The sequence below is a fragment of the Diabrotica undecimpunctata genome, chromosome 7 (genome assembly GCF_040954645.1).
Source record: "Diabrotica undecimpunctata isolate CICGRU chromosome 7, icDiaUnde3, whole genome shotgun sequence".
In the NCBI taxonomy this organism is placed as follows: Eukaryota; Metazoa; Arthropoda; class Insecta; order Coleoptera; family Chrysomelidae; genus Diabrotica; species Diabrotica undecimpunctata.
In genome coordinates, this window is record NC_092809.1 from 72669186 (window position 1) to 72695080 (window position 25895).

The following is a 25895-nucleotide window of genomic DNA, read 5'->3' on the forward strand; positions in this document are numbered from 1 at the left end:
CTAAGACAAAAATAATGGTGGTCGACATATTCCACACTATTCAACTGACTAACATGTTATAGGAATACCAGATAGTAGACAGTTTTATCTAACTCGGGTCTCGTATAACTAACGATGATAACTATAAAGCAGAAGTTCAAAGACGTATTGGTATGGTAAAAAATGCGATGAGTAGTCCTTCGCGGACGCGAGCGCCAAAAAATTGATGCCTTTGAGATGTGGTGCTGGAGAAGAATGCTGCGCATACCTTGGACAGCTCATAGGACAAACGTTTCCAATCTAATCCAACTCGAGATTAAAAAAAAGCTGTTCACAATATGTCTGCAATGTATTCTGCAATTTTTCTGTTACGTGGTTTGCAGAGTTGACGATAGTTTGTGATATTAATTGTTTCTGGAAACGTTCCGGGGAGAAGAAAAAGAGGACGATCACTAACTAGATGGTCCGACCAAAATAATAATTCAGCTAAAAATTCATGCTGCGAAGCTCTCAGAGCATTTGAAGATAGGGACCAATGGAGAAAAAATGTTAGGGATATTGGAAGAAATCACGATCTTCAGTAATGGGGAAACGACACAAGAGGGAGAAAGTCTTTTACCACGAATATCAAATATCAAATATTTGGCTATTAAAAAGCCCTCATATACACTTTATCTAAGGCTCATCAACTTCAGTGTTGAAGTTCTACGTTGCCAGGAAATAAATTAAGTAAATAACTTAAACATCCAAAAATAGATATTATCAGCAACAAAGTAACTTAAAATTAATTTAACCATATTAAAAGGGTTTTTACCAAGATATTTATTGGCTTTAAACGTCAAAAACCTAGCAAGCACTGATGATGGAATAGTCATACTGAAAACGTTCTGTGATATGATGTAGCCCGAAAGGGTTCTATTATATTATTATACCTTTCATAATGGATTTTTTAAATACAATTTGTGACATTTATGGTATATTGCCAACTACAAAAAAATCATTTTCCTTGTGGATATCTAAATGACACTTATTTAGGAGTTATGGTAAATGCAATACATTATATTTTTATAGAGTGAAGTCTGATATTGAACAATTTTAAGTAAATAATTTTAAAGTAAACTAGATGCAGTATAGCATTTTTCATATAAAAATGCTTGAACGTCACAATTTATATAAAGTGACATCACTTATATTTAAAATTTCCAGAACCTCAACCTTATAGTTCAAATTTTCCTAAGACAGCTAATAATACGAAACCCATATGGAACTGCCCGATCTTTTATAGGCGTCAACATGGTGTAATAATAAGAAAAATGTAATCATCATTATATTGGAAATTTTAGAATTATATTGATTAAATAACCAAAAACATTTGTTATTATTTATAATATAAATTTTATGAAATAACTCTGGAAGTCTCATATTCCATAAAAGAATAATTTTATTTAAATAGATTAGACAATTGTACGCAACTGATACGGGAATACTTCAAATTTTATTGACTGTTCAGCGTGTGGCAAAAGTGTATAAAGTGTTGCCGCTTTTTTAAAGTAAGAATTTTGTTTATGTTTTGATTTCTAACACAATTTGATCATAATATAGTATATATTAATAAATTATATTTAAAAATACATATTAAATTTAGATTAATAGCTTTAAAAACTAATTATTGTTGTGTGTTGTGATTGTGCTATGCCAAAATAAATAAATAGTCTGTAGAAAGCTGATAAGCTTTCATATAAGATAGATTATTTTGAACAAGAAATAATGGCGGAACGGTTTTACTATTAAAGTCCTAAAAGAGGTAAGTTTAAAAAATTTAGAATATAAAATTTTGTATTAAAATGTTTTTTTATGTATTTTAGTGTGTTGCAGTAGTCTTAAAACTAAGTGTATTTACTGTTAATATAATTGTTTGACAAATAGTTGACATTTTAAAAATTCCTCACTTACTAACTATTTTGATGTTTTGGCAACGTTGTGGGGTTCTGACGTCGTAAATCTTAACTAACGTGCAAGCATTTTTATATGAAAAATGCTACATTATCGATATTTTAAGGTGGAAAGATGCAACTAATATTAGAGGAATAAGAAAGTATCAGGAGGATGTTGAATTGATCTATATAATCTAATTGTTGGTACGAAGTAAATGAAATAAAATTGGAGGTAGAGTAATTAAAATATTAAGTTTTTGATTTTTAAAGGGTAGGATCTATCATGTCATTATGCCACTTAAAATGTTGCAGTAGATATTACTCAAATGGTGTCCCCAAGTTTCCGCTTTTGAATAATATAAGGATCTATACCTAGGTGTTATAATCCGTTAATCATCAAAAATATAAACATTCGTGTATTATCTTTAAATTTAGTTGTTTCTAAAAATGAAGAATTGCGCTATCTACAAAAGAGTCGACTTGGTACTTTGTATTGGAGAATAATAGAATATTGGAGAACAAATAGGCAAATACAAATAAACCAGTTAGTGGTGACCACGTCAACGAACTTGGTGTCCTGCTTTCTGTTACGAAAAATCCAAATACTTATCATCATCATCATCAACCTGTCCACATAGCCATCTGAGTCACGCGAATCTTATTAACTACCTTTTTGTGAGTGTTAATCTTTCCGCTCCACAAGTGAGAACAAGTAACACACATTGGTCCAAGATTTTCCTTTTGAGGCATATGGGTAGATCCGATTTAAATACATAGTTTAATTTACCAAACGCTTAATCCTATGCCACGTGGTTATCTCTGCCCAACCGAATTTTATGTCCATCAACACCAATATTTCGATTTAGCAAAAGATCAGTCATTATTTGTGTCTTGATCATATTATTCTTTAGTCCGACCCCCAAGGAAGCGTGATATAATTTTTCAAACAATATTATTGCATCATTCATACGATCGGCTATAAGGACGATGTCATCTGCAAATCTCAAATGACTGAGCTTCTCTCCATTTATGTCGATACCATGCTCGTTTAGACGTGCCTTCTTACAAGTATGTTCTACAAGTGTCGAGAATACCTTTGGAGAGTCTGTGTCTCCTTGCCATACTCCTCGCTGTATACAGAATTTATTTGTTTCTTATTTAAAAAACGTTACGCTAGCTGTGGCATTTTGGTAGATATATTTGATAATGTTAATGTAGCGATGGTCTATTTGGCATTCTGTCAAGACTTTTAACATTTTATGGTATCGACTGCTTATTTATAGTCGACAAATATTAGTGCCAATGGTTTGTTGTATTCTGCAGACTTTTCTATCAGGTTCTTTATCACTAGTAAGTGGTCGTTAGTGCTGAATCCCGATCTAAATCCAGCTTGTTCTCTAGGCTGATAGAAGTCTAATTTAGCGCCCAGTCTTTTTTTTTAATTTTTGGTAAAAGTTTATATATGTGTGAAAGCAAACAGATAGGACAGTAGTTTTTAAAATATGTTATGTCTCCTTGCTTGTGTAATAAAGTAGTGTAAAGTAATGACTGCATTATTCCATTGAGAAGGAGTTTTTCTGCATTTGGTGAAAAGCTTAGCCAAAGCCTTTATAATTTTATTTCCACCTAGTTTGATCGCTTCGATCACTACTTCGTCATCGCCAGGGTATTTGTTATTTTTCATTTCTAAAAGTGCCGTTTTGATTTCGTATGGAGTTATTTCTGCTATTAATTATCCTCCCTGGTTTGCGATTTTGGGCAGGGGCTGATCTTGCCTTTCGTCGATGCTCTCATACATTTTTGTCGATTTTGGTTCTATCAATAGTAATGTTTCCATATTTGTTTTTTATCTTGTACATATTTTTGTTGCCTATGTTGTTTGTATTTTGCCTCAAAACTTTTAAACTTTTGTTTTCTTAAATTATTTTTAGTTATTTTTCTAGTATTGTTTTTTCTTACGTCTTTTCGGATTGACTGGTGGATATCTTTATTTAATTTCTTCATTGTTGTGTAGTTGGAGTCCTATTTTTCCGTTAGCTGTCTTCTTTTACCTATTAGCTCTTTGGTATTTTGGCTCTGAGCCATTTAGAGCTTTCATTATGCTATCATTTGCTTGATTTACATCTTTTATTTCGTCTTGCAAGTCTTGTGTATGTCTGGTTAGTGTACCTTCATACAGGTCGTTGTTTTCTAGGGAAATCCATTTCTTTTTTTTTTTTTGTTTTTAGGATCATCTTTGTTCTTTTCAATTTTTGACATTTAATTGTACTTTAACACGGACTAATCTGTGGTCGCTTCCTATTGAAAATTTGTTTGGTACTTCGATGTCTTTGATTATTTCTTTTCTGTTTGTTATGATATAATCTATTTCATAATTGACGCGGCAATCTGGGCTGATCCAAGTCCATTTACGCTGAGGTTTTTTAACGAAAAAAAGAGTTCATCTTGAATAAATTTTCCTGGTGTAAGAAGTTCAGCAATCTTTGCCGTCGTACATTTCTTTCGCCATAGCCATACTTACCAATTGCTACTTCTGCGTCATCTTGTTTAAACCCCATTTTTGCAATAAAGTCGCCCATAATTATTGTGTAATATGCTGGTGTGGCATGTATCATTGTTTCTAGGTCCTCATAATTTTTTTAAATTTCTTCATCCGAGTGGGTAGTCGTTGGAGCATATGTCTGGATTACCTTAACGTTATATCTTGCATTTAGTTTGAAGATGAGATATACAATTCTATCTTTTTCACCTCTAAAATAAAATACCTGTCCTGATTTAAGAGTAATTTGGGCTTCTCCTCTTCGCCTTATTTCACTGAGGCCGATGATGTCCCGTTTTATGTTTTTCAGCTCTTTCTTTAGTTTCATCATCTTCTCGTCTGATATAAGACTTCTAACATTGTATGAAGTAATACGCATTTGTCGCTCTTTGTAGTAGCCTGTAGAGATTTTTTGGAAAATCCAAATACTAGTGTTAGAAAAATACTACTAGACTTGTGGAGACATTGGAGAAATGCGTCGTACCGCTAAAATGTAGAATAATCGTTTAAACTTTTAAATTTTTTCGTGATATATCAATTGTAACGATTTAAAACAAAATTTAAAACAAAACAAACAAAAAAAAACGAAGCAATAAAACTTAAATAAACTAAAATTATTTTATCCCTTACTATTTTATTTGTCATCCAGCTTTTTTCGTATAGACCATTATTTAATTTTCTAAATAATATAAGTAACATTATTATTAGTTTATTACCATATTTCCATTACTTTTATTTTTCGTACTACCTGTAAGATTAGAAAATTATGTAAGGTCGCTAAAAAATAAAATTAAGAACGACAAGCTATAAATTTTCTAAGAAAATACGTGTATTGTAACAGCGAGTAAAAACAAAAGAAATGAAAACGCTGCGTTAATTTTTTGGAACAGCAATAAATTATTCAAGCAAGATGAAATAAAATACAAATCCCTATTGTCACAAATTTCTTTATACTATTGCGTCATAATTTGACTTTTACATTGGAACCTACAATAAAGTGGCTTTTTGCAAAAGCATGAAAGCACATAACGAGAAAATCGATTTTTCTTACAATTTCTCCAGTTCTGCTACTGCAGATTAGGGGGATTTGGCGAAAAGATCAGATTTATTATCATTTTCAGAAAGGTTCATGGGATAAAAGAACAATATGAGACCTTAAAAGATTTTGAGTAGAAGCCACGCAAAAAATGAAAATTTATGTATTTATTTTTTACAGGACGATTTCTTACTTAGATAAAAATGGACCATAAAAACCAGTATATTTAAAAATGTTTTCATTATCGACATACTACTACTGTTATTATAGCAAGAATTATTAAAATATTTACATTATTTGAGAACTTATCCGAATATAAATTTCAACACCTTAAACGCCACAATGCATAGTAATAGAAAGTTATGTGGGCCAAAATGATTACACACATTTACAATAATAGTTATGCATTTTAAATAGTTATATTTTATTTGAGTACAAAATCTTAAATTTTTATTAGAATTTATTTTTCGAATTATTTTAATTGAGAAGCACGTGTGCATCTCGTGGCCACAAATAACTTTTGGATTCCTGGAGCCATGTGATGCGCACTTGCTTCTCGTATAAGATAAGATTGAACCTGTCGTAACTTGTTTATTTTATATGTTACATTCTCTAGATAAATACAGTATGTGTAACTCATTAGTCAGTTGCCGGACGAGGTTTTAGTGTGTATTATCAGTTCTCAATATGTCATATGAAAACGAGCAAAAGCGTTTGCAAAAGCTAGTGGAAAAGTTTTTTCAGACGAAGAGAGTGATGACAGTGTTCGTGATTTTTTGAAAGTGAAAATTTTGAACTAGATAGTGATGACGAAATAAGTAGCTCTTCGTCAAATCAAGGTGTTTTGGAAAGCAAAAGGACACAAAATGCAAAGTAATTTACAAGATTTACCTTCAATATCGCAAAACTCAAGAAAAGTAGACGATACCATTGAAAATGTTATTTCCCCATATCGACTGTCAAATGAGGAAAGCTCTTTAGAAGAAGATGACATTGCGATTGATCATAACACACCCTTGATATGGAACAATGTAGATGGCCAGAACTTAAAAAATGTTACATTTACTATTCAGGACTCGGGTATCAAAGCTGAGTTTTTAGAAATCTATGATAAAACTCTCCTTAACTATTTCAACTATTTGCAAATAACGATATGATAAAGTGGATTGTACTAAAAACTAATCAATATGCACATCAAAATTAGAATATAAGTGGTCACAGGCAAAAAGCTAGAATTTAGAAGTGGGAAGATACAAATACCGACGAAATAAAGACATTGCTGATCAAAATTCAAATCAATCAAAAATAAAATAAATATGTGAAAATTCTACCTAGAGAAAAATAAATCAAAAAAAAAATATTTTATAAACTTTGAAATATATTAACTCTTTCCGACGGGCAAATACATTTTCAATCACCTGTTTTTCCGTTTCCTATCCTTTCAAATTCACAACTTGAAATACTTTCATGCCACACGTTGGTTCGTCATTTTACTATGATCTGATTTTTCCCACTTTTATATTAACTTTTTATTTATTTAATTACTTTAATTAATCATTTAATTAATTATCTAAATGTCGCAACTCATACATAAAAAAACAATCTGAGGGTGCCATTTTGTTACACAAAAAAAATTAATTAGCTTAGGTTATACTTATTATTTCTCGTGGCTTCCAGTATCTCTTTATTGTTCCTTATTGGGATAAAATAGGAAAAAGAAATAAATACAAATAACATAAATAAACAAATACAAATATATTTTATTATCAAAGGAAATAATATGAAAATTTATCAAATAAATTCCATGGGCTTAACTGTCCCAATGAAAATTGTATCACATAAAATAATTTTAATTTACCAAATATTTATCGGTTTGGTTTTTTATAACATTGATAGAACAACATAAACAAGAAGTTTGGATATTTGTAAAATAATTACACTTCCTATGAAAATTTTGAAATATTAGAATCTTTGTTTGTTCATATGTTTTTGTACTCAAAAAAAAAAATAAAATTCTGAATATTATAAAAAGAAACTTTTTAAATTTATTAAGCGATATTAATAGTTATCCTTGTACGTTAAAAAAACTTTATGATATTTGCAATGTGAATCAGAAAACTTTAATTAATTTTTTTTAAACTTTTATAAAATTTATGGTATTTTAATATAGTATAGAGTATAGAGTCTTTTATTTGAAATATACAAAAAAATTCTGTAACAAAAAATTATTGACTGACCTTTCAATTCACACACGACGATGTCTCCTTTCGACCAAAATAGCTCCCCCTTGTTGATTATGTTAGGCTACCAATCAAAGCCTTCTCCGTTCTAAGTATCAACCTATCAGTATAACAGCAACTCTTTCTCCAAAACACGAGCAGGCCTATCTTACCAGTACTCGTTCAACAAACTCCAAAATCTTCTCCTCTCTTTCATATACTAACAATCTCCTGAGACCCAAGTATTTTTTTTACTTGGTGTCGCAAATATTTTTAATAGTTATAGTTCTTGTAACTTACTCACTTGGACTTTATAGAATAAAGGAGGTATTCGACTTCTCAACTTTGACCTATTTCTCGTTCCACCTTTCAGCCACCCACTTCTAACTATTAACACCACTGGCACTTGCTTCTCAACTGACTACTTAAAACTTTAACTGCTTCTTTCGGATGACCATCTCATAATAATCTTTTCTACACCAAACTTTCAAAACATTTACTCTTTTTTATCCCCATTCCAAACTCGCTAATAAATCAGAAAATTCCTATATCCCTCCTCTTATTTTACATTAGAAAAACCCAAGCATCGCTTCTAAACAACTTTCTTTGAAAATAATAATGGTTTTATTTTATACTTTCTAAATACAATAACTACCTGGTGGCTTTGGCCTTTTCAGCGAAAAAAAAACCAAAGGCTTTTAAAATATAACATCAAAAAATACCTAGAAACAATTATCTATTCACATTTAGGTATGTACAGGGCGTTGCAAATTTATGTGCCCGCATCCTATAACAAAATTTTATTCTGTCTTTGTGTTTTCTCTGTTTTTCTTCTGTTTTCTCTATATATCCGACCAACTTAAGTCTTATTCTCCAGCATTATGAAAATCAGTAAAATGGTATCGTAAAATAGCAATTCGGCTCCTTGTAGGGCCAGCTTTGTTAACGACTATATAATTTACCAAAAAGTAAACAACAGCAACATGTCCATCACATCTTTCAAGGAAGAGTTGTTTTGTCAACTGGTAGATTTCTCTAAACTAACTAATCCATAGCAACAGATGCCACATGCTCGTGGAGGTCACCTTATAGAGAACATGCAAAATTCGACCAGAACATGTGTGTCGCATGTTACGTAAAAAATGTAGCAGATAAAATTAGAAAATTTGCAAGATTAAAACCCGTTTTAGAGTATATTAGAATAAATTCTATTGTATCACGTATTTTTACGAGGTTCATGTATTGCTAATTTTAAAGAACATTTACTGCTCTTTTGCATTAGACAATAGTTTTGTACGTTATAATATAAATAAAACTTAATTTTAAGCTACATAATAACATATTGTTTTATTACTACAACATTATAAGATGTTATAGAAACTTATATTCTAAAAATGCAGGCAAAATATTTAAAAGAGTTCATCAAGCTACTGAAAAACTGTATTCCAAATAAATAAATGGATATTGTGAAGCACGAATGAACAACGCAGCCTGACATACACTAAGGGTATGAGATACAACGGTGCTTTTTATGGCGTCAGTAAGTTTAGTGATTGACCTTGCTTCTCGTGGCGTTTAACGTGTTAAAAGTCACAAATCTAAACACTGTTTACCTTAACAAGGAGCCAATAATTTTTAAAAACAGTTAAATAAGTATTATATGCGCCAAAATAAAGGACTTTAAATCAAAGCTTTTTTAAAACTTTAGAATTAAATAACAAAAATTAGAAACAAATTAATTTTAATTGCTTTTGTTATAAATATGTGTTAAATGTGTCATAAATATGTATTGTTTCGATCAAGGCATTACTTATATCGCTTAACAAAATTGTGTTAAATACACTGGTCTACAACAAATATTTTTTCTTATTGTTTTTAGGTATGATACGTTATTTTTGGTGCGCTAAACGAGGAATTTACCATCGGAATAAATAGAGCACAAAGGCTGTTCATATAATATTCATTTAATTAAACAACGATATTATTAGAATAACAACAACTAGGTACAAAAAGCTTAAAGAGTATGTTTAAGTCATAATCCATGTGTGTACAGAGTGCAGACACAAAATATAATTATGTAATTTAAAGTCGTCGTCTGACCTGGTTTTATCAGGTATTTCAACAGTACACGTGTAATAATTAACTGCGAAATTAAACTCAATTTTGGAGAGTTTCAAGTGACTTTAATGCAAAAGTTTTAATGTAAAGTGGTCTGATGTAAATAGTGGACCCAAACATATAAAATAATCTGGCAAGTGTTTAATCAATTACAAAAAATGCAATATATTTAAATTCGAAACGACAAAACAAGCTGGGAGGAGTTAGATACGACTTCTTTTTGTCTGAGCCTGTTTTATATATATAGAAAGTTAAGGTAAACAGAGCTGCACTTAGGCATTGTAAATTATGTATTACATTTAAAACTTAATTGGATAAAATTAAATTATTAAATTAAATTTAACATAAATAGTGACTCAACAGATAAAGATCTTATTAAAATGAGGAGAAATCAGAATGAAAAAGAAAGAGTATTTCAAAGTAAGCAAGAAGATATTTGGAATACAAGCTAAACAGAGCAAAGTTAAAAAAATCGATAAACTCTTTGAGTTGATGAACGAAATGAGAAATGAAATTGAAGACATGAGGTGTGATACAAAAGAAATGCGAAGGGAGCAGAAAGAAATGCGACATGAAATTAACCCAATAGAACAGGAACACCAATTCTTGAAAGACGAATATAAAAGATTAGAGATATAGAACGAGATAATGAAACAAGAAGTAAGCAGCTTAAAGCAGAATGTGAAGAAAACAAAAAGAAAACAATGGGGTAATAACGGGCCTTCAAATTAAGACAGTAGATCCAAATATATTAATAAGTACTATGACCAATTTTCTTTAGGTAACAATTAGAGAACGACGCTTATAGATTAATTACGATCTTACTGCAATAGAAAGAGAAATGCAGAAAGAAATAAGACAAAGGCTAAAGGGAGAAAACACGAATGGGAATTTAGTAAGAATTGGACTTATTCTTCGTTCACAAATTGTTGAGAGCACGAAATATGCCTCAAACTCATAAAACGGTAGTAAATCATAGGCGTTCCTAAGGTGTTTATTCATTAAATAATAATATAATGTTTTAATACTGTTAATATATAATATTGATAATATTTTAATACTAATATATTTAGCAAAAAAACAATTAAAACTTTCACGACTAATGTTGGTTATTATATTATATTAATAAAAATAAGAATTTAACCATTAACAATTTTGTAAATAAGAATACCTTATCTCTTTAGATATTTCAATAGTAATCTTTGCGTTTAATCACTTTACTAGAAAACCTGGAATTCATATCCAAAGGTACTATTCGTTGCAAGATAATTAAGATGGAATTCCCCAGATTTTTAATAATATAATTATATTCGAAACTTAACTTGAAAGGGTGAAGTTATTACGAACGAAAACAATTTTTTTGTTTAGTACGTTTTTGATCGCATGTAATTTACGGCTCGTCGGTGTTTCCGCGTCTACGGCAGTAATTAGCGTCTCGAATATTTCTTTTGCGAATTATGTGCAGTGCGTGAGTGATTTTTTATTTCATATACCTACGAACATATACGTACCTTTCGCTCGTGCTCGTTTTGTTGGATTGTTTGTGATGGCTTCATCATCAAGTTTTACACCGGTACTGTTGCGTACAGTCAGTAAGTCTGTCTATTCACCAAGAGAGAAGACTATTGTCCTGAATGTTCACGATGCTCTGGTTTCTCAGAATCCTACAAACACTGTTCGCAACATAGTCGAAAGTTGTGCCAACATGACTGGCGTAGGAGAGTCAACTTTATATAGGTTCCTATCAGAAAGAAAAAAACACGGTATAGCTAACCCAAACACAAACGAACACTTAAAGAGAGGGAAAAAGCCTATTGAAATTGATAAATTTCCCAAAAATGGTATTCGAAGGAAAATTCATGGATTTTTTTTCAAAAAAGAAATACCAAACCTAAACAAAATTTTACAAGAAGTTAGACACGACCCGGATTTGCCTCATATCGGACGAACTAAATTGTGGCAAGTTTTAAAAGAATTAAATTTCCGGTGGGAGAAATCAGACCGAAAATCACTTTTTATTGACCGGGAGGAGAAGATGATGTTGGAGAAGAAATTATCTAAGATTCATACGAAAATTCCGGGCTGAAGAAAGGCCCATCTTCTACCAGGATGAAACGTGGGTAAACTCAGGTCATACTCTAAAAAAAATTTGGTCAGATAAAAATATATTAAGCTCCAGGCAAGCCTTTATGGAAGGTTGGTCTACTGGTATCTCCTCACCTTCTGGTAAAGGCAGTAGATTAATAATTTCTCACATTGGCAGTGAAAAAGCATTTGTTAAGCATGGTTTGTTGGAATTTCATTCCAAAAGCACAAAAGACTATTACGAGGAGATGACAGCTGATATTTTCGAAGAGTATTTTGAGCAAATGATTCAACACATACCACCAAATTCAATTATAGTATTAGATAATGCACCTTATCATTCACGACTAGTAGAAAGACTTCTAACGAATGCGTGGAAGAAACAGGATATTCTTGACTGGCTGCGGAATAAGTATCTGCCTTACGAAGATGGAATGGTAAAAGCAGAACTTTTAAAAATTGGCCGGCAACACAAATCTAAGTTCAAGAAATACGTAGTTGACAAAATGGCGGAAAGGCGAAACATCACAGTCTTTAGACTTCCACCCTACCACTGCGAAATAAATCCAATTGAACTCATTTGGGCACAAATGAAAAGTTATGTGGCTAGAAAAAATACGTCATATAAAATACAAGTTGTTCGTGAATTGTTATACGAGTCTTTATAACATATTACAAAACAAAACTGGAAAGATGCAGTAAGACATGTAATAGAAGAAGAACAAAAAATGTGGGATCTTGATAACATAATTGATGCGACCGTAGAGATTATTAACCTAATTATTAACCCTCAAGACGACTCGGATTCCGAAGTTAATCCTATTTATTTTGAATTTGAATAGTTTTCTAATCGTAATTATATAAGGTAATAGTAGTTGTAATCGTAAGGTATTAAAGGGGAAAGGTGCAAAATGTCGCCTGTCAAAATGTTCAATGTGTTTTAAATGTACCTATCATTTTTTTTTCAAATCCTGAGAAAACTAAAAAGCATTTTTGAAAAATTTAAAAGCAGAATGAAATATTTTTTAGAATATAAAAGTTTCTTTTGCATGCAATATTTTTAATTAAAAATTATACAATATTTTCTCTTTTATTTTCACCCCTGTTACATAACATATTAAAATAAACACTGTAGAAGTTTTCAGGGACTTTCTGCCCTGAGTAATAATGTAATCTTTCATTCTGCGTTTAAATTTTTCAAAAATATTTATTAGTATTCTCCGGATTCGAAAATAATGGATACATTTAAAACACATTGGAAATTTTGCCAGGCGACATTTGGCGCCTTTTTCCTTAATTAAATAAATGTATCTTTTACAAATGGCAAGAAACTTTTTATTTTTGAATAAAATAAATCATCATCATCATCATCACTGGCTCGACAACCCTTTTTGGGTCTTGGCCTGTTCTAGGATTCTTCTCCATTCCGATCTGTTTCGTGCTTTTTTTCTCCGAATAAAATAAATAGGTTTTATTAAAAAATACAATTTACATAAGTACAATTTAAAAAATATATTTATTTAGTTCAAATAAATGTTTCAATCATATACTCTACGACACTGGTCGTTCATCTCTCACCATTCAAAATACCCCCGTAATAGGATTATAAGGTATTGTATTCCTTCGGATATAAGGTGGGTTAGTCGAAAACGTCTTAAACCGTCAGTTTTAGGTTGGTTTTTACTATTATATCCTATTACCTATACTCTCTGTATTTCAGTTTTCTAATTAGGGTTAAACTTGTAGTGAGCTATCAACAAATTGTGAACCGGGTATAACAAACTAACTGTAGAAAAAAAGAATGAAAATGGAACAGGATCGAAGGAAAACTAGAAAGAACAAAAAACTAAGAGTAAATAATAGATTGGAATATAAATTAACGAACATGGCAATAAATAAGGAAACAAGCACAACAAATAATAACGGAAAGGAGCGGGAACTGCAAAAATAACAAGGAGAATAGAAAAGAAATTTGTAAGTTTGGAATATTAGAATTGTACAAAGCAAAGGAAAAGAACTGGAGATGGAGTTCGAAGAAATAGGACTACATATACTAATAACTGAAACTAAGAAAAAAGAACAAGGAATGGTAAAAACAGAAAATGGTCATGTATTTATATATAGTGGAAAAAAAGAAAACAGCAGAGTAGTGGCAAGGGTTGGATGTATAATACATACCAGATTAACAAAACCAATACCTGATTAGGATGCCTGGAGAGAGAGAATACTATCAATGGAGATGAATGTCGAAAGCAAGAACTTGAAAATATTAATAATTGTATATGGCCCAAATGATGAAGACTCGGCTTATAATAAGTATAAATTCTGGGAAGAATTAGCATTGGTCACGGAACAAGCAGAAGGGAATATACTTAGTGGATGACTTCAATAGCAGAGTAGTCGCAAGTAAAAGAATTATTAAGATGTAATGGGAAAATATAGAACTACAGCATGCATAGACTTCTGAATGATGCACAATACAGTAATAACTAATACATTGTTTAAACATATCCACAATTACAAAAGAGAAGTTAAAAGTAGAGAGAAGAAATCGACAATTGATTAAAATATTGATTAGTTGAAAAGAAGAAATAGGAAGTGACCACTATCTAGTAGCAATAAATGTAACATACATAAAATGAGTGAAATAAAAATAAAATTAATAAACTGGACGAAAAGAAACAAGAAAAGGAAACTATTCGATAATATAAATTAAGAAATAGACAAAATACTGAGAAGTACAATATGACCATAAATCAGAAGCTAGCAAATACTAAAGAATAGATAAGGAGTACAAACGCAGAACAACTATCGATGAAACTTATTTAAAGAGGTTGTGATAAGTACAGCGACAGAAGTATGTAGAATAAGTAAAAAGAGCAATGAAAGAAAGCGAACTGCATGGTGAAATAAGGAAATGTAACAACAAATTAAAAGAAAGAAAATTGCTTAGAAAATATACTTACAAAATAAAACACCAGAAATGTAAACAATATAGAAGATTAGAAATAGAGTGTGTCACAAAAGGAAAAAAGGACAAATAAACAGAATTAAACAGAAAACACTGGTAAACTTCTCACAGAAGAAAAAGAACAGAAAATTCGATCCGGAGTATTTATTTGATACGAGATTCTACCTTCGAGTTTTTGAGTACTGATCAGAAGCTACCATTCTTTTCCCCATACTTTTTATTTCCGTTCCTCGACTAGGTTGAGGATTTCGACAGCTTTCGTCTAACCTCTCGTCGGCACTGATTACTGATCGGCTGTTTCTACGGTGTTCGGGTATTGACTTAAGCTCGTCCTTTGTGTTACTGATCCAAACGTTCAGTCTTTTCTGTTCGCCGGCATCAGCGTCGAACCGCAGCTGTCAATTTATATACCAGAATTCGTCTTTTTATTTTTATTGTACACTATTGTATACAAGTAAATTTTATTTCTGTTCTTTATTTGAATATCTTTTTATTTAGTTAAACTTTAACTACCCATTACAAATTGGAGCGCGAGCAGGAAGTCAAGAACTTAGTTTTCTGTCGGATGTTTACGGTCTTTTATACTTTTGCCCTGTTTATCTTCAGCACACATCAATGCTGCCGTGTTAACTCAAAAGGACGTATCTGCTTTAAACTAGTTTGCGAGAAAAATCAGTTTTAGTGATTTTGATGAGGCTATCGTGATTTTTTTAAAAGTTGTGACTTTTAACATATAGAAGTTAACAAATAGGTTTATACTATCATGTAACAGATTTTGGTAGAGTATCAACTTGGGAAAACAACACTTTTGACAGATACGCCTTTTTCACTTAACAGGAGGTATACAATTAAGAACGTAACTACATGATTTTTTAAAAATATTTATTGCATTAAACAAATGAACGTTACAATATTAATGTTGTATTAATTTCGCAAGTTATTCTTAATAATTAGGAAAAGTTAAAAAACTAAACAACAATACAGACTAACTAAAATATCATACTCAGTCAATCAAATATAAATAATTAATGCTTAATTTTCTGCTCCGAACTAGTTATTATATTAATTATCAATTATTGTGTCCACATTTTCGCTGACAAAAATATTTTTCCAAAATGTAATGCGATTTGGGGGCAATATTTGACCAATTTTAGTGATTATATTCTGTGTTCTTTCCATGGTAATACCTCGTGGTTGAGAGATAGAGAGTGGTTTTGCAATACCAATTTTTTGGATATTAGCCTTTAAAGAATTGGCACTTATGATTTCTCCTTCAAAACTAGTTTTATAACCTAATGTATGGAAACCTCTCATGAACTAAACTTCCACCATTTGTTAAAGGTGCGGACGAGGGATCAACCTTGTTATTTTATATTGAGATGATTCGTCTTTCCAGTTGTAAAAATCATTAAAAGCCACGTCGATAACTTCGACATTACGTGTTGACGTTTTAACCGCATTTACAAAATCAACGAAGTCATAAACTTTACCTTGTGGATTTAGTGATTGCTCGACTCTATGATGAAATGAGTCAGCTGCCATAAATGTATGGCCTAACTCAAAATATCTTAGAGTTATTTTCCTAATGTTCAATTCTAATGCGTTTAAAGCATACAAAAAAAATGTGTACAAGCACCAATTTTTGTTCTGACCGAAACAATTATCCACCCAAACAAAAACTTCTTCGGAATCCCTAATTTTGTTTAAAAATGCATAAAATGTGCTAACAATATCAGCCTTTTGTCGTCCATAAATAGCTTCATGCCATAGAACAGCAACTGTAGAAGTTTTAGAAGTACCAACTAGAACAAAGCTCTCATTAAAGGCTATCAGTCTAGGAGTAAATATAATTTCTTTGAAAGTATCGCATCTTGGGAGCATAATCACCTACAAAAAGATCCATTTACAATAACTTCAGAAACAAAAATATTTACCTTGACACATAGGTACAAGGTAACAATTTGTATTTGTTTAGCCTTTTATATAAATTAGTAGAGAATATAATTACTAGTTGTTTCTGCAAAATTATTATTCATATTTATTATGAACAACATTCTATGAAAACACGAAAAAGTAAGGTTAGATAGAAATAAAGTAAATTGACAGTTTACTACTTTTCGCGCCAACATAATAATATCTTGAAATGTTAAGTGAATAGGCTGTATCTGCCAAAAACTTTTTAGTTACGGCTTTTTGTGTTAACATTTACAGTTGCGGCTTTTAAAGCTAACATTTTAGTAGAAAATTCAGATACGGCTATTAATTTAAGCAGTATATATCCGGTTTTATTGCAGATACGGCTATGAAACCCAGGTAGATTTGTAGAAAAGATTACTAAATAACTCGTGGGATATGAAACTCATTTTTAATAAAAATTGCAGTTACGCCCTTTTGAGTTAACACGGCAGAATGGTGGTGGTAGGTTGTTGTTAGAAGTAAGGGTACACACAGAGAGAGCTAGCTGTTAACAATCTTTAATGACAGTTCTAATTTCTAGTAGTGTACATATGCATGCTCAGTAGTTTATTTTATACTTTCTGCTCTAAATCTTTAGTATACTCCGATATAGTTACATCTTAAAGTACGTCTTTCAATCTTCTGCATATATCTTTATTCAAAGTCCGCAATAAAAAAAAAGCGGGAAAGACGTAGCATTGCAACATGCTTACTTTTTTACTAACAGAGAAGTTGTGGCTCTTAAAGAAGGCCCCCATCCAGTTGAAAGTGGATCTAGCTTTTTCGATGCGCGCTCTTATCTCCTGATTATTAGCCCATTCCTCATTTACTGCGGTGCCGAAGTAGTTGTAGTACGTCACGCTTTCGACTGGGGTTTGGTTGACGTAGAATTGATTCTGTTACGTTTTTGTTTCTAGTTATGATATTTACTTACATTTATTTAGTAAGATCTTATTTACACCAGTCTTACATCTTTCTAGGACATTTTCCTATAAACCATTGGAATGTGTCATGGGGTTGGGGATTATTTAGCCTATGAGTTGAACTTCCGTGAATTTAAAAAGATATCCTATTCGATTTAGAATTCTTCCTGCATACAAGTTGGTACCGATACGAATCAGCAATCTAATTGCCAGCTATTTTTTGATGCCTTTGTAATTATGGAACTGAGCAGGCCATTTAGCGAGAATGCATTACTCACGATAGACCAGCAAAATTACAAATTGGACTCCAAGAGCAGACAAACGTACTAGAGGAAGACCACATACACGTTGGGCTGATGACATCAGGTATATCACCAAAAATTGGCAAAAAAGAGCACAAAATATCATAGAATAGAGGAGTTTAAGGGAGGCCTATGTCCAGCAATGGATGTGATAAATAAAGGCTAGATTATGATGACGATGATTGTATGTAACTATATTTGTTATAACTTTACTTTTACTTTATTACTCAGTTGTTCTTTGCTATTTAGTAGCTTAATGGACTGCTTGCGCTTCCAAACTGTTACGGACTCCAGTAAACTTCAGACTGTTGTAGACTATCTGTGGTAACTGCAAGCAATAACTTTGCATGTTTTAGTAGAAAATATAATAATATGATTGCTATTAATTTGTTTAGCTAAAATATGTCTTCAAATTATTTGAGTTATTTGAATAGCTTATTAAAAAAAACGTTACAACTGCTCAAAAAAGAATTATATAATATATATATAATTTTGTGGTGCAGCGTACAAGATAAATCAATAAATAAATAGATATCCTTGTCTAGGGGTTAAACGACTACAATTAAAGAATATTCTGCTCAACAAAATCCTGTATGATTCCTTGCATAATACAATGTATTCTACGTGTATTTTTATATTTTATAATTTTATCCTTTATTTCAATTTATGAGAATAATACGGAGTAATTTAATACTTGTCAAATAAAGCAAACCACCTGTTCATCGAGCCAGTATAATCCTGCTTTGGAATATTTGATAACCCAGTGAAAACAATTTGGTGAATACTTTTACAAACACACGAAATTTAGAATACCAAATGAGACTCTGTATAAGACAGTTCCTAATTCAAAATCTGGAACTGAGATTTAAATTGAAATAGGAGAATAACTATTGTATTCAAATTTATGTTCCAAATTTAGTTTACGCTGGCACTTGACGATAATAGATTTTGAAATTAATATATTCACCCCAAAACTTTAGTTACCCCTTGATTGTTTGAAAAGGAAAGATAATTCGTTTATTTGCAGATGTCAAGTAATTCTGCTGGATTTTGTGTAATCTGCGAATATTAATCGTATGTTTAGAAATACTTTTAAAATTCAGAGCTTAAATGCGAAAGAAAGCAGATTTAATATGGACAAAACGATTATTTCTTGGTTTAGATTTACCTAAATATACATTATTCTTCACGTCATCATTGTTACTTTAACTTTATACTTAAATGTTTAAATAAAAAAATTGGAAACATACTCAATATGTAAGTTAAGTGAAAAATGATCTTGCTTGTGAGAATGGATATTTTTTTTTAACGCCCTTCTCTCTATTTAAATTGTCGAATATAGGCCTCTCCTAATTCTTTTTTTTTTTTTTTTTATTTAAAGAAACAAAGTCGCATCCACCCAAAGGTTATTAGCGACACTCCTGTAACATTTGTAATAATATTAAATTAATGTTTGTAACAGTCAATCATTGTAACAATTAATTACAATTTGTGAACAATTGAACATTTGTAACAATTAATTAAGTTAAATTTTGTGTAACATATTTATACATTTTAAGTAACCTAATAAATTGTCCGGAACTAAACTTTTGTTGAGTAGTGCTTTCAGGTTATTTGGCAAATTGTAAGACTGTCTTTGATTTACATATTTAGGACAGTCTATCAAGAAGTGCTTTATACTGTCTACTGTATTGCATGCTTCGCATTTTGGTGGTTCACTATTTGAGAAGAGATAGGCATGAGTATACCTACAGTGTCCAAGTCGTAGACGTGTAATAATAGTTTGGCATCTTCTACTTCTGGCTGTGCACTTCCATGAAAAAATATCGCTTTTGATGGTTCTGAGTTTCGAACTAGAGTCACTCCACTCCCGATTCCACGCACTTAACACCTTATTTTTGAAATGAACTTTTAGATCGCCTGCGATACTCCGACACTCTGTTTCTGATACGTCACTGGTGATAGCGTTACGCGCACTAGTATCTGCTTCTTCATTCCCTTCTATGCCTATATGAGATGGTATCCATAGGAAGTGGACTCTTCTGAAATTTTCTTGAGCTTTCATTAATTCGGCCCTGATAATTTTCTCAATGGGGTGTTTAGGGTATACATTTTGCATAGCTTTGACTGCGCTGAGAGAGTCAGAAAGGACTAGACAACAAGGGATGTTTTTAATATTTACTTGCTTGATGGCTTTGAGCAAACCAAATAGTTCTGCAGTATAGATGCTTGAATTTAGAGGAAGTTTAAATTGAAAAGTGTCATTTGGGGTTACCACTGCTACTCCAACGCCAAGTTCCCCTTTGGATGCATCTGTATAAATTTTAATCCACTCATTGTATTGTTGATCTAGGATTGAATTTAGTTTAACTTTAAAAATAATAGGACTAGTTTCATGTTTATTATATATGCTTAACGCTGTAATGACTTTGGGCTGTTCAATAGTCCAAGGTAGATAGTTATTGGTATTCGTTTGAAATACTGTTGGGAATTGAATGTTCAGTCTGGAGCTATATAATCGGATTCTCTCGTAATAAGGTTTGGGAGCACGGGGCTTATTATTGTAATAATTAATATATTTGTTACTAAAAGTATTACAGTAGAGGGGTTTTTTTTATATTTGAGGCTATAGATGTAGCATGCGCTAGAGCTAAGTACATTCTTCGGTAATTTAGAGGTGGTTCGCCGGCTTCGCTCAGTATGCTTTCGGAGGGAGTTGTCCGGAAGGCTCCGAGTGCAATTCTAATACCAGCGTTGTGTATGCTGTCAAGTTTTTTAAGTAGTGTTTTTGAAGCAGATGCATATGCAATTGATCCATAATCTAATTTAGATCTAATTAGTGTTTTATATATTCTCAACAGAGTTTCCTGATCTGATCCCCAATTTCGGTTTGCCAATGTTTTCATTAGATTCAGTCTTTTATGACATGTTAAAACTGTTTGTTTTATATGTTCTTGCCAAGTAAGTTTTTGATCAAACCACATACCTAAGAACTTTGCCGTTGGTTTAAATGGTAGCGTAGTGTTGTATAATTTTAATGTAGGGGGCATTGATGAGACCTTTTTGGAGAAGAGTATACCTGATGTTTTTGTTACTGAAAATTTGAATCCGGTCGTTAGAGACCATTGTTCTAATTGGTTTAGAAAACATTGCAAAGCGTTTGTCATTGATTCGGTGTTATTTCCTTTGATATAGACAACAAGGTCATCTGCGAAAAGTCGAGCCTTTAGAGGTTTAGTAAGGTTGTTAATAATATTATTTATTGCCACTAAGAATAAAGTAGGGCTTAGGACTGATCCTTGGGGTGTTCCATTTTCTTCACTTTTCTCCTCTGAGTAAGTATTATGTACTCTTACGCAAAAAGATCGGTTCTGTAGAAAGTTTTTAATAAATTTCAGGCAATTTCCACGAATATTCCATGAATGTAGTTCTTTCAGAATATTGAATTTCCAACAAGTATTAAATGCCCTTTTCAAGTCGAAAAATATTGCAATACAATGTTGTTTGGTTGCTAGCGCTTCATGAATGTCAGATTCTAGATCAAGAATATTGTCAATGCCCGAACGATTTTGTCTGAAACCGTTTTGTTCCGGAACTAAACGATTTGATAATTCTAATGTCCACGTTAATCTAAGATTTACCATTTTTTCCATCAATTTGCTCATAGAACATGTTAAGCTGATTGGTCTGTATGAGTCAGGTTCTAGGATTGATTTTTGAGGTTTTAAAAAAGGTAATATAATAGCTTTAGACCAAATTGATGGAAATTTATTATTTTGCCAAATTAAGTTAAAAAGTTAAAGAATAAATAATTTTGCTGAGTAAGGAAGATGTTTTAGAAATATTGCCGGGATATCGTCTAGGCCCGGGCTAGTATTTTTTAATTCGGATAAAGCATTTTCCAGTTCTTCAAAAGTGAAAGGTAGATCTAATGGATCATTTAAATTGTCATTTGCAAAAAGATCAGTATTCTCTATTATTATTTTCCTTTCAAGGAATGTATCACTGTAGTTACTGTTTGAAGACATTTCTCTAAAAGATTCAGCTAGGGTATTAGCTATTTCTTGGGGAGAAGTTGAAATCCTATTGTCAACTTTTAATTTAGAAATCATTGGCGTGTATTTCAGACCAGAAATTTTTCTTATTTTTTTCCATACTTCGCTGACAGGAGTTGAGGTATTTATTTCTGAAACATACTTGGACCAGGAAGCCTTCTTAGCTTGTTTTATAATAAGTTGTGTCTTAGCTTTAAGTGATTTGAACATGGTTTTATTTTCAGGTGTTTTATGTCTTTTATATTTATTAAATGCAGTTTTACTTGCTCTAATAGCTGCTCCACACTCTGAGTTCCACCAAGGTACAGGAGTCTGATTATTCTTTGTCTTTTTTAATTTTCCAACGAATTGTTCAGCACTACTTATGATAATGCTATTCAAATTGTGTAAGGATTCATCAATGCTTTCAGCTATTTTACAGTTCGGCATTGAGTTGTCGATATAATTTTCGAATTTTAACCAATCAGCAGTTTCAGTTTTCCATCTGGGTATGAAAACGTCATGGGTCAGAGCCATAGAGTTTTTTATTACTATAGGATGGTGGTCGCTCCCATAAGTGTATTGTAAAACTTCCCAAAATAATCGAGGTGTGAGTGCAGGGTCACAAAGACTTAGATCAATTGCTGAAGAATTTCCGGTATTAATGTTAAATCTGGTTGGAGATCCGTCATTAAGAAAATTCAATTGAAAATCTGAAATTATATTTTCGACAATTTTTCCTCTAGCATTTGAATAAGAGGAGCCCCAAATAATATTATGGCTATTAAAATCTCCCACGATGATGCGAGAGGATGGTATTTGATTGAATAACTCCTTTAAATCGTTGTACGTTACTTGGCGACTGGAGGGTAAGTAAACGTTGCAAATAAAATACCTGTTTGATGATTGTATTTCCACGACTACAACTTCCAGATTTGTAGTCACTGGAAATTCTTTCGCCGATAGTGATTTTTTTACTAATGTGGCTACTCCGCCTGAAGAAAAATTATTATTTGTTATCCTGTCTTTGCGAAAACAGTCATATTGGTTGGAGTTATATTTTTTTGGGGGATTCAGATTAGTTTCCTGTAGGCATATTACATCAGGAGATTGTTCACCAATTAGATGATGGAGCATAGCAAGGCGATGGAAAAAACCATCAATATTCCACTGAAGTAGAGACTTGAATTTAATGTTGACTTAACTGAGATGTGTCACTTTCCGCTTCCGATGTCTCACTGTTAAGATAATTATAGATTTTTTTCCTTATGGACGTGAATTTACGTTTTATGGATCTTTCCTTTAAATGGGGATAAACTTGACTGAGCATATCGGACAAAGCTGATAGGTCTGTGGTATATTCTTTAATTGTGGTTATAGGATCTGTTGACCCCGTGATATTCATTAGGAGCATGTTAAGTTGATCAACGTTTAGAGGGAAAGGTAGAGGGTGATTTTCTATGAAGTTTTTAGCAGGGTCAAGTAAGAGAGAATATGAGCATTCAGAAGTGCTTGCTGAACTAATTTTAGCTTTTTTAGATTTTGCTTGGACTTTAGGTGGTGGAAAAATGTTACATTCTTTTGAAGATGGATCTGCTTCAGGTGAAATAATTTCATCAAAGTTTCTTTTTGGTTGATTAATTATGTGACTGTCCTTATTTGATGCATCTACTTTGTTCGGTATCTCCGGGATATTAGAAATAGACATTTGTTCACACTGAGAAGGGTTTATGTCATTGGATGCTTGCAAGGATATATTTGTTGCGCTGGATACCGATGCTTCATTGTTTTGGTTGGGGTTTAGTTGAGCTAGTGGTTCGGAGCACTGTGAAGCGATGTGTCCTGGCTTCTTGCATCTAAAGCAAACTAAACTGTCTTGAGAAATGAATATTCTATATGTCGTGTTGTCAAAAACAAGAGTAAATGACTCTGGTAGTGTTAGATTGTGTGGACTGATATAGATTTGTCTTCGAAAACTAAGGATGTGATTGTATTCAGGCATAGAAGCACTTATTTTGAGAAAGGTCATGGGGGAGACAGGAACTATGCCGATTTTTTGTAACTCATTGATAAGCAAGTCGTGCGGTATTGAAGGACACACGCCGGAGAGCACAAGTCGTTCCGCTGGTGTAACTAACCTTCTTGCTCTGACAATTTCACCTTGTATTTCTATTTGACCATGATTATTCATAAAATCGTCCACTATTTGTTTATTGGATAAATACATACATATGCGATTATTAGACAATCTAGAAGAGAAGATTATATTCTTCGGTTGAATTATATTTCCAAGTGGGAGAAGGTAGTCTTGAAGTTTGGTGTTTTCTAAGGCACTAAAGATAATTGCTTGGGACTTTAAAGGAAATTGCACTCTCGACGCTGCCGATGAGTATGACTGTGATGTGTTTATTTGTTTTTGATGGTCTTGTATTGTAGAACTGTTGTGTGATTCCATGTTTAAATTCATTTCGATAAACGTTTATGAAAAGTAAGTCCGACTCTGTACACCTGCTAAAACAGGTATATCGGTCTTTACTAAAAGCGGTTATTTGCTGGTAAAACTGGATTTGTTTATTGACAACAATAACAAATAATTGCAATTTGCTGATTTGAATGCTAATTTAACTGGATATTATGTAAAGAGTTTGTACACTTACAGTTTATTCCAATATATCACTAAGATTCACAATTTATAACTTACATTAAACTTTGTTAATCTCTCCTAATTCTTGCCATTCATCTCTGTTGTTTGTAAGACGTTTCCACATTGGTCATGCAGTTCTTTTAGTATCGTCGCTTCAGCGCATTTGCTGTTTTCCTCGTGATCTTTTGGCTTCATGTGGCCGCCAATTCCTGATTTCTTTATTCCATCGGCCATCCTTAAGATGTTCGTTATGTCCAGCCTATTTCCATTTCAGTTTAGCTGAGTGTTCGACAGTTTTTTTTTTACTTTTGTTCTATTACGAATGTCTTCATTGGTTTTATGGTCTTTGAGTGAGATACCCAGCATCTGTCGTTTCATTGCTCTCTGAGTTTTTCTAATCCTCTCCATGTCTATTTTAGTGAATGTTCACGTTTGAGGTATATTTTTATTTTTAAGTACGTATGCTTATTTTCTTATTTTAGTAATCTGATTTTCTTTGCTTACCTTGACATTTTGACCCAGATATGTATATTCATCTACGTGTTCTATCTCCGTCCCTTGGATGTTTATCATAGGTGTGTCATCTTTGTTTGACATTAGTTTTGTTTTGCTGAAATTCATTTTTAGTCCTAGTTTTAGGAATTCTGTGTATAGCTCCTCAATCATCGTATTTAGTGCAGCATTCCATGTGTCGGCTATTAGTATTACACCATCTGCGTATCTAAGATGGTTTAAGTATTTTCCTTTAATAGGAATGCCCCTATTTTTTTAGTCTATTGACTTAAAGATAGGGATATTTAGTAAATTAAACTTTCAGAAAATAAAATCCGCAACGTTTTAAAAAATACAAATACAAATAACAAAAACAACAACAACAAAATACAAATAGAATACAAATTAACCTATTCTCACCCATCAAACGTTTATACAATTAGCAGACATGCGAACATTTGTGCTATAAAGAAAATATAATATTGTGACATTTTAGAAAATAGAAACAACTTTACATAGTTGAATAGCTAATGTAAAGAATGGAAAGATGTGCACCCTGTTGCATGCATTTGAAGATAGAGACAATGGCAAGCGAAGCGCTGTGGGCTCGTCGTCAAATGGTAACTACTAATAGCCTTCCTTTATGCGTCTAACGCAAAGAAT

General features: G+C 32.1%; 2 protein-coding genes across 2 annotated transcripts in view; both read right to left on the reverse strand.

Annotated features, from left to right (window-relative positions):
• LOC140445484 (octopamine receptor beta-2R-like) overlaps positions 1 to 25895 on the reverse strand; it is an 853944-nt gene that overhangs the window by 476728 nt on the left and 351321 nt on the right. The gene's annotated exons all lie outside the window — the stretch shown is intronic.
• On the reverse strand, positions 15043 to 24974 carry LOC140446450 (uncharacterized). Its single transcript, XM_072539004.1, has 5 exons — positions 24830 to 24974; positions 22381 to 23091; positions 21911 to 22281; positions 17551 to 17733; positions 15043 to 15276 (listed from the first exon to the last, which is right to left on the reverse strand). Exons 1-5 carry the CDS (start codon positions 24972 to 24974, stop codon positions 15043 to 15045), a joined length of 1644 nt encoding a protein of 547 aa, XP_072395105.1.

Bases quoted from the DNA above. Each gene is read 5' to 3' on its own strand.
- LOC140446450 (XM_072539004.1), bottom strand. From the start codon at position 24,974: ATGGCCGATGGAATAAAGAAATCAGGAATTGGCGGCCACATGAAGCCA. The intron at 23,092-24,829 runs GCAAGAATTAGG...ATTTTTCTTCAG, and splicing joins ACAAACAACAGAGATGAATG to GCGGAGTAGCCACATTAGTA. The intron at 17,734-21,910 runs GCAATATTTCTA...AAAACGTAACAG, and splicing joins CGGGCCTAGACGATATCCCG to AATCAATTCTACGTCAACCA.